Source organism: Sprattus sprattus (genome assembly GCF_963457725.1).
Source record: "Sprattus sprattus genome assembly, chromosome: 10".
Lineage (NCBI taxonomy): Eukaryota > Metazoa > Chordata > Actinopteri > Clupeiformes > Clupeidae > Sprattus > Sprattus sprattus.
This window is the reverse complement of record NC_137908.1, coordinates 24,880,940-24,891,315: the sequence shown is the minus strand read 5'-3', so window position 1 is coordinate 24,891,315 and position 10,376 is coordinate 24,880,940. Positions and strand designations below refer to the sequence as shown.

At 47.6% G+C, this 10,376-nt stretch overlaps 1 protein-coding gene across 1 annotated transcript in view; it reads left to right on the top strand.

Moving 5' to 3' along the window:
- trim62.1 (tripartite motif containing 62, tandem duplicate 1) overlaps positions 1-797 on the top strand; it is a 68,506-nt gene extending 67,709 nt beyond the window's left edge. The window contains exon 5 of the mRNA XM_080846507.1: positions 167-797. Within this exon, the coding sequence (XP_080702633.1) occupies positions 167-717 (551 nt within the window). The 3' untranslated portion in view covers positions 718-797. The remainder of the gene's footprint in view (positions 1-166) is intronic.
- The last annotated feature ends 9,579 nt before the right edge of the window (positions 798-10,376 follow it).

Genomic DNA, 10,376 nt, shown 5'->3' with positions numbered 1-10,376 from the left:
AGATGATAATCACTTCCAAACTTTAAGTTTGCGAATGCCAAAATGACGTGGGCAACATGTATTAGTCATTTACGTGTATAAACTGTAATTACATGTTAAATTGAACATGCGTTACCTGCTGCTGCAAAAGCTGATCTCTCCCCTCCTCGTTTGTCGTCTCTTCTAGTCCCTGCGGCCCTGACCCTCGACCCCATCACAGCGCACCAGCGCCTCATCCTGTCGGACGACTGCACCATCGTGGCGTACGGTAACCTGCACCCACAACCGCTGCAGGACTCCCCGCGGCGCTTCGACGTGGAGGTGTCCGTGCTGGGCTCGGAGGCGTTCGGCGCTGGCCTGCACTACTGGGAAGTGATGGTGTCGGAGAAGACCCAGTGGATGATTGGCGTGGCCAACGAGACAGTCAACCGCAAGGGCAGCATCCAAATCCAGCCCAGCCGCGGCTTCTACTGCATCGTCATGCACGACGGCAACCAGTACAGCGCCTGCACCGAGCCCTGGACCCGCCTCAACGTCAAGAGCAAGCTGGAGAAGGTGGGCGTCTACCTGGACTACCCCAAGGGCCTGCTGGTGTTCTACAACGCCGATGACATGTCCTGGCTCTACACGTACCGCGAGAAGTTCCCCGCCAAGCTCTACCCTTACTTCAGTCCGGGCCAGAGCCATGCCAACGGCAAGAACGTCCAGCCGCTCCGCATCAACACCGTCCGCCTATAGATGCATCGGCACTGTCTGGGGGAGTTGAGCGCCAGGGAAAAGATGGGGGAACGACAAGTTATGGAAAAAATGTGGTGGAGAACTTGTGGTGATGTTGGTTCCCCCTTCTGCTGAAGACAAAGAGATTTATTGACAAAAAGGAAAAAAATTAATGGATTATTTAAAGCGTACAGGGTGCATAAAAGAAAACACAACAAATGTTCTGTCCTTTAGGTTTAATGTTTGGCGTGAGGCTTTTGGCTATGGCACCTGTATTGGTTTGTCAAAAATTGTGTGAGTGATTGTTTGCAATCTTGCCACAGTCATTTTCGTTCCATCTCCCTAACTGCACTGCTCTGACAGTTCCCAGACATAAAACGCACACACACACACACACACACACACACACACACACACACACACACACACACACACACACACACACACACACACACACACCACACACACACACTCACACACACACACACACACACACTTGATAACCACCCTCCATATAAAGGCTCGAATGCAGAAGACCTTTCATAAGTGGTTGTCTTCAAAAACGTGTCGCCTTTTTACTTCTTCTTCGTGCAATGGGCTTTGGTGTGTTTGTGGAGTCTCTCCAACACCACTTTGCCACCCTCTGTTTTATGTTATTCAATCTGTTTATAAGTGCTTTTCATCCCCTCACCCCCCTCACCCCCTCCCCTTCTCTTCTCCCCACGCCAGAGACCCGGCCGCTCCTCTTCCTAACCCACTCCTCCCTGTGGTTGGCTGGAGTGGTGTGGTGGCTCTTTTGGTTTTCCCCCCTCCTCAGGTCATGCCTTTTGAACCAGTAGCAGGTTGGTGTGTTGGCTGCTGCTGCTGCCTTCTACCCAGCAGGACAGACAGACAAGATGTCTAGCTACAACCGTAATTGTGAATGTCAGTGTTGAATTGATGTTGGCGTGTGTGTGTGTGTGTGTGTGTGTGGCTGGCCTAGGGGCTTCCCATAGGTGTATGTGGCTGTGTGTGAAGCTCCCTTGAGGTGTATGAGTCTTTGTGTGCATTGCTGTGTATTTGTGTGAATTGTCTTAAATGCTCGGCGTGTGTGTGTGTGTGTGTGTGTGTGTGTGTGTGTGTGTGTGTGTGTGTGTGTGTGTGTGTGTGTGTGTGTGTGTGTGTGTGTGTGTGTGTGTGTGTGTGTGTGTGTGTGTGTGTGTGTGTGTGTGTGTGTGTGTGTGTGTGTGTGCGCGCGCGCGCGCATCAGCCCATTCACCTCTTCGTCTGAGTGAGAGATACGAGAGGGACACCAGGAAGGTGGTGAGCTGTTGTTATCGTTGTCGTTGACCGTTTGTTTTTCAGAACATATCACAAACCACCAACACACCTCTTGAGAGCCTCCCCATCCAGTACCTGTGGCTGGTCATGTGCTCCTGCTCTCATCCAGGCTTGCGTGGTACCACAGTTTGTAGCTACACCACTCCTTTAACCGGCTCAGTGTGTGTTAAAGGGGTTGGGGTGGACACATTGTGTCCCGGAGGAGCTTTGGAGGGCCGTTTAGATGCCTGTGTAATCACTGCAGTGGGGAGTCTGCTAAGTTTGCAGAATTGGGTGAAAGAGGTGTTCCACTTTTTTCCTGTTTTTTTTTCTCTCTCTGTAAATAGGAACTGTACCCACAATGCAACTTGATTTGGGAAGTGCCCAAAAAGACCGCAGATCTGAGCCGCTGGCAGTGTAGCTAATAATCCCAACATGAGCACAGAAGAAAATGCCCCTGTGTGTGTGTGTGTGTGTGGGTGTGTGTGTGTGTGTGTGTGTGTGTCTGTCTGTCTGTCTGTCTGTCTGTCTGTCTGTCTGTCTGTCTGTCTGCTCTGTTCTCAGATGTTTGTCAGTGTGTGTGTTTGTTTCCTGAAGGCATGTTTGCCACTTCCGCAATGTAAACACTCGTTGCGCTGTTATTCTCCAAGGCTCAATTACTGAGCTGTGCTGGGTGCCCTCTTAGGAGCCGTCTGCAGCCTTAAAGCGTCACCAACACTACTGCACAGATCACATCCGGACGCATCCCTCTGTCTCTGTGTCTGTCTCTGTCTGTCTCTCTTTCTCTCTCGCTCTTTCTCTGTCTCTTTCTCTCTCTGTCTCTCTTCGTCTGTAGCTCTGTCTGTCTGTCTCTGTCTTTGTCTGTCTCTGTCTGGGAGACTGAGATACTGGCAGAGGAAAAACTACGGATGGGGGCAATGGAGCTGTGTGCTGGCCCTTCAACCAGATGGGCAACTGAAGATGTATACCCCACTTTTTGAATCATGTATATGTGAGATCAACCAAACATGCACACAAGCAACTCTCCTTATCTTTCTTTCCTCATCTCCCTCTGCCTTCACTTTCATATATGCACAGATTTTCCCTCCCTCTCTCACACACACACTCACAGCCACACGCAGAACAGAGTGAATGAGCCATTTCCTGGTTGTCCATGCACATTTGTCAGTGTGTGATCTGTGTCATGTCGGTGTTTAAGTGTTGGGGCAGTGCCCTGCAGCTCTTGTTGGATGTAGTATTGCTGAACAATGTACCCAGGACTTCTGCGGGGACTCTCATATTATAGTGGTTCCCCTGCTGTCCCCCCCATCAACTTTTTAAATCTGAAACTGGGATTGATTATTGTTTTGGTGGTGGGATGTGTCATATTAAAGATGATTTTTTTATTTACACTTATGATCAGAGGATGATGATGGTGATTATTATACTGATGATGATCACGACTATGATGATGATTGTGTCTTTGACAGCCGCTTTGCACCTATCATTGTATCAACACTCTAGTTGGCGTCTGCCTGCTAGAGATTTCATGAGAAATGTTTTAATGTATGAATAAATGATGCTGATGAAACCAACACGCCTTTCCTTCCTTAACTTCTTCAGGAGTTCGAATGTCGGTTGGGTCTCCTCTCTTTAGAATCTCGATAAGTGCTTTCTATGTAAGGTGCCCAATCGATTCGTCTTACATTGCCAGTTCACCCTGAGGGACAATCGGATTCATGTTCCCATATATAATGGATGTTTTTTTATTTTTATATAAATATATAAAGCCCGAATCGATCCTTAGATGACGCCCCAATTACACGCATTTTGTCGCCATTTCTCCACGCGTTATCTAACCTCCCCGGCTGCTGGTCTACTGCGCTTGCGCTTGTCTTTGACATCAGATGCTTTCTCTCCGCGGTCGCGCGGGGTAATGGAGCTAAATGCTCCCCGGGAGAGCGAGGAGCCGTTCAGGCGGAGCTGATTCCTGAGGCTCGACGTCTTTTGAAATGAAATCCCCGCGCAGTACTGGTGCGCTGTGTTATCGCAGTCAGCACTTGGTCCGGCTGAGATGAGACGTGGAAGCGTTTCGCCTGGCAGTCGCACAATCTCGGCAGGGACAGATCGTGGTGTGGCAGCTGCGTTTTCTCTCTCACTCTGTGGTTTCCTATTGTACTCAATTATCTTCTATTACATTCTCGGATCACTATCTTAATTTTAACATGGAGTGGATGTTAAGAAAATCAAATGTTAGCAATTGCTGGAACTTCTAAATCACATCCTTGGCATAGTCTATTTAAATATCAGCCGCTAAAGAGAAGTAGGTCATGGCACTAGAAGGCTCGCGTGTGGGAAATGACAGGGTCAGTTGAAGTCGAAGACTTACACACTGGTAATAACATCTATACAAATGTTGAGGGTTGGTGAACATTTCTAAAGTATAAATTAATTAATGAAAAGGGGCGTTTTTAAAGCAAATGGCAAAATGGTTGGTTTGTCCGTAACTCGCCACCGACGACCAAAAGGCCAACGTACCACCAGCTTTTGCTGTCTGGGAAGTTTTGGCGCCATTATACTTTTTTGTGATTCTATCCTTTTGTTGTCTCTCTTTTCTGCCATGTTTCCTCTCCTCTCAGTCTTTTTTTTTTTTTTACACGCGCAAGGCTACCATTGATGGTAATGTTAGCATGTTTCAGACAAACCAGAGGTTACAAACACATAGGCCTACACAATGAACCAGATGGAAGATTATTCAGAAGATATAGGCCTACTTTATTGATCATTCATAAGCCAAAATATCGGTCTGCCAGATACAGAGTAGCCTACTGGACCAAATTGATCAGGTACGGGTTCCCCCTTTCAGTGTCTTAAAAAAAAGGTTACGGCACAGGTTTCCGGCAAAACCACCAGTTACAGCCAGTCGATATAAGGCACTTCAAATTGCAGCCCACCCCACACAGCATTACTAGATGCGCCTCCTACCATAATATCCACTCCGCCTACAGAGAACAGTCAGGAAGCACTTGTATAAAAAAGCACCAACAAAGATTTAAAGGGCGGTTTAAACGGGCTTTGTCAGGTGTCTCAACAGCCTAAAGTCCGCCGAGCTTTTACCACAGCGAGCATAGACGAGGCAAGTGATCCATTAGCAACTAGAAAATGCATTTCCTGAAGGAAATACCAGTGCATGAAATGCAAAAGTTAAGAAAGAAAAGAAAGAAGAAAGGAAAGAAGAGTGGAAGAAGGAAAGAAGAAAGGACAGAGGAGTAAAAAAAGGAAAGAAGAATGGAAGAAGGAAAAAAGAAAGGAAAGAAGAGTGAAAGAAGAAAGGTAAGAAGAGTGGAAGAAGGAAAGAAGAGTGAACAAGAGTGGCCCTGGATAAAGAGAGAGTGAAAATATTGAAAAAAGGAGATAAAAATGGAGTGAAGAGAGATTGAGTGTGAGAGAAAGATGGAGAGATGGAGTGAAAAAAAAAGTAGAGAATGGAAGGTGTCTTAATGTTCCTAGTTACAGTTAAATTGAGAGGGACAGAGAGAAGAGGTTCCTTGGATTTGGCGCAGGTGTCAGTGAAGCACAAGCCAGTTTAAAGACCCTATTATGATGTCATAATGGCCCAATGTAAGTCAATGGGAGAAATTTATATTCGTTTTTCTTGAATATTTAAAAAAGTATAAAGTTTAGAAAAGTGAAAAATACATAGCATAAGTGTCCTTTACAAGACCTACGCGACAAAGTTTGAACGAAGTTTCTAAGTTAAGCGGTTCGAGCTGAATTAATCGCAGAAAAAGGTAACAAGAAGAAGAAGAAGCCTAGGAATAACAATACAGGGCATTTCATGCACTGTAATTAAGTGCGGTGTTCCTTTCCCAACCCCACTACCTGAGCTGCACTTGCATTTTCTGTCGCTATCTTAGCTAGCAATCTTCGACAACGGCTTAACTGTGACCGACACAAAGCGTCTACAAAAAACCCTCCAGCGCCACACACTCGTCTCGACCCCCTTTATTTTCTTACCTCTCCACACTCCCCCCACCACTGTTCTGTGCGCCCTATACCACACCCACAGTCTGTCAATCACAATTCCCAATTCATCACAATACACAGAGGTTGCAGGTGTTGTGCTGCCAAGTTTAACAGACTGTGCTATCAGCGTCAGCAGTTTTGCCTCCCGTGGTCGTGTCACTGTGTCTAACCCCCTTGAAGACGGACGTACCAGCCAGACTTGGATCACTTGCTCTGAATCTGGAGTCACAATTTCTCACTGTTCCTGCAAGAATTTACATTGTTCTCCAGTGGCTCCGTTTGTATAGCACGGAACCAGCCATGGGTTTTATAAAGGGTGGGCCATCAGTTGCCTGTTTTGCTTTGATGCAGTTGATGAAAGAGTGTGGTGAGTGATGCAATGGAATGTAAAAGATCCCGTCAGCCATGATGGCAGGCAGCCCTGTGTGACCTTGAAGGGCGGTGGAGGTTTAATAGAAGAGGCCATGCAGACATGAATACATCTTTCCCTCTCTCACTCACTCACTCACACACACACACACACACACACACACACACACACACACACACACACACACACACACACACACACACACCGTATCCTCTTTCATAAAAGCACCCTCCAAGGGGCATTCTCTCTCTCTCTCTCCCCCACGTACTTATGGCTGTTTTGAAGTCCTGTGGTGATGTTTTTTTCCCTCTCTTTTATGGTTACTTTCTCCTCCCTGACCGTAGACATCCCTGTAGGGCTGCTAGCATGAGAGCTTGTCGCACAAAAAAGCAAATACCACGAGCAGATGCGCTCTGCACAAACATCCCTGGGCTCTAGATGGCATTCCCATGTCTACAATGAATGTTAGAGAGAGGCCCGTGGGGGTGGAATTTAAGTCCCATTTTCTCCCCCAACACTGGTTCACTTTAGCATAGCCTCATTGCATAAGAGCCTCCCATCTGTGCTTGTGATGTTGGTCTTCTTGCGTTACAACTCGAGATGCCCTTAAGAGATGATGAATAGGCCTCATTGTTTTCAGGACATTCTGAAGCTCTTCCTTATGGTGCCACCCTGTCAACTCTACCCTATTTTGAACGCGTATATGTGTCCTGATGTTCAGATAAAGGACAATTTTCCTTTCCCGCACTTAGCCTAAGCTTAACACAGAGTGGGCAGCACAGATGAAGTTGTAGGCCACTTATACGGTTAATGTTTGAACTGAACTGAATTGAACTGAGTCTGCAAAAGCCAGTTACAAAAAAGAGCAGATGCATTCAAGTCAGGACAGGAGGAAAATGCCTGTACTGTATCATGTGCCATAGGGTCCTCCTTACTTGGTAACCTGCTTACTTGTCAGTTAGCAGGTGGATCAAGTCCAATGTGTGTCTTCCTCCGACACATAGTTAATTTGCATGACCTGAACTCTCTGACTGTATAAATAGGTTTTCTCTGGGCTTGCCTGGCCTGTATATTCACTAGTGACTCATTGGACTTTTGCAGAGGCATGAGCCTGAGCAAGTCTGAGCACTTTGTTAGCAACGATCCATCTCCTGTCATCATGATGCCCTCCGGCAGTCTTCAATAAAGGGGGAGGAATCGGAGCTTTAAAGAAGCTTATAGCTCATTTTAGCTCCCCACCAACAATACCACACAACACCCTTCCAGCCAGCTTGAATCCATTGTCTAAAATAGCCCCCTCTCGCTTCTCTTTTCCATCCCAAGCTCATGTTTCAATGTATGTAAAACACCACATTCTTAGAGGTCCCAGTATTTGCCAGTGTGTGTCTCAGGGAAGAGCAGCTAGAGGTTGCCCTCTGGTGGTGATCTGTGTCTCTGCAGTTCACCCACATCAAAGGCCAACCCTTTTCTCCTGGTCGGAGGAGTTTAAACACGCTCGCATAACTTTGTGTAATAAATGCAGGAAGATGTAAAGCAACTATTTAGTAACTTGTGAGAACACGACTGTATGTTTCCCCATCCCCTCTGAAGCCCTTTAAAAGTTTCAGTGTTGTTGGTTGTGAAACCCTGAAATCCAATAGTTTCGGCACCTGTGACATTATCAGCGGCCATTTCTCTGTAAGTCTGATCATAAATAGCATTTTACAGTTTCTTTATTTTGTCCTTTTCTCTTTTGCACTATTTGAATGCCAGTACTCATCTCTCTCTCTGGTGGCCACCACCTTTTGCACAAACACTGAAAAGGGAACTTTAGCTGGTTGTGGTTAAAAATAACTTCTCTTTTCAGTTATAAGGTGGACTAGATTGGTCGCTGAGCTGCTCACCTACTTATGAAACATCTTTAAAATGTAATGACTGTAATAGTTTTCATGAACGTAATCTCAAATAATTGTAATTCATTGAATGCACACCTGAGAAGATATGGAAAGGACGGACGAGTGGGCGGAAATTCTCTTTTATTACCTAAATGAACTAAGCTGAGGCAGAAAGTAAGAATGAGTCTTGAACTCAAAAGAATTTCACATAAATTATGAACAGAGGTTTCATAGAAAAGGTAGAAATATGACATAAATGACTGATCACTTGAGTCAGGGTGTTGCTTATTCAAGGCATCTTTTAATGACTTCATCCACAAAGCTTTATCACAGTCATTAGCCAGTCATTGCCAACACCACACGTGTGATATTTACTTTTTATTTCATTAGTGGGGACAGGCCAGCTGTCATCATGAAGTCATTTGTGTCCCCCTTGCTTTCCTTTCTGTCTTCATTAAAACACACACACCAACACACTGCTAATTTGTACGTAAATGTTGAACACTGAATGAACACAGTAACACACATAGTGCTCTCTTGGACATTAACACTAACACACACACACACACACACACACACACACACACACAGACAGACACACACTACTCCCTCTAACATTAACAAGCAGCCACACAGAAACACACACACTTTGCTTTTTATATAAATGCACAAGCACATACACACTGCCCTCTTTGACATCAACACACACACACACACACACACACACACACACACACACACAGTCATGACCTCGTACACTCTGTCCTTTACCTTTCGTCACGTTGCCTCTGAGTGTTTGTTGTGTGACGGTGACTGTGTGAGGACTTTCAGCCCAAACAAAACCAGGGTCTCTGTGCTGCGGATGATTATGACGCTGAAGCACAGAGCCGCAGGGAAGAGGCAGATAAAGACCCCCCACACAAGGCCCACTATCAGCAGGCCCCTCGGGCTGGGGGATCCCCCTGGAAAATCCCAGCTCTGGTGGCAGGGCTGGTAACACAGCTGCTGTGGGTCTGTCTGTCTCCTGCTGCTGTCTGACTGTGTTGTTGTACACACAAAGCCCATCTCCGCCATGTTTTGTTGCAGTGACTGTGCAAGCACTGGAGATTGTTTGTTCTGGATTTGCCCAGCCACCGTCTCAGTTTCGGTCGGGGGCCCGCACCTGCCAGGCAGCGCAAAGCGCTGACATGAAAGGCAGTTCTTCCCATGAGGAGGAGGTGGGTGGCGTAGCTCGCTGCCGTGAGGCGCGACTGTGCTGAGAACACAGCACCTGCAGGATGTTGTTCCCGTGTAAACAGTAAGGGTTTGTGTCGAGACGCCACCTGTGGGATTAGCGAGTGCACAGAGCACAGGTCTTGTTTGCAATTGACCTTGGTTATCCATGGTCGAGGTGTGCTCCTTCTTCTCTGACGAAAGTTTTGCGCTCTCTGGGCGCACGTTGCTTGCTCGCGTATGCACTCCGCCAAGCTCCGTGCTTGAGCGCTTTCTCTCCTTCCCCTCTGATGAACGTTCAGCCCTCTCTGGGCAAATGTGGTCACTGGTGATGAGACACCTGAGACTGATGAGACGCAGGCTCCCGCAGAGCCCCAGAAGGACGGCGGCAGCAGGGAGACCCCAGTAGGGCTCGCTGAAGTCTGGCCAGGCGGCAGAGAGCAGGCTGGGGAGACAACGCCAGAGAGAGCCACCACTGCCGCCAGTGTCTCCCTCCAGACAGAGCTCAACGCCCAGGTCCCAACAGCTTTCAGCACCGAGCCCAGAGATGCACCACGCCATCAGGCAGCTCAGGACACAGGCAACGTGGGCCAGAGCGCCCGCGGAGGAAGCGCTCCGGTTCTGCCGCTCCGCTCTCTCTGGCTCAGCCCTGGTGCTAGGCTCTCTGCCCTCCGTATGCCCTTTCTCCAGGCACCGAGAACCCCTGCCCTCTTCTCCCTTCGTGTGGAAACCCTTCCCTTCATACTCTCCCTCCATCCCTCTGAGCAGGGGCCAGTGGAGATGGAATGCCATCTCCACGGCAACCAGAGGGATGATGAGCAGCATCACACCCCCGTAGGTGTGAGTGAGGAAGAGGAGGAAGCGATGGGCGATGCTGTCGGTGGAGACGGTTAAAGGCACCAGCCAGGAGCCAGACAGCC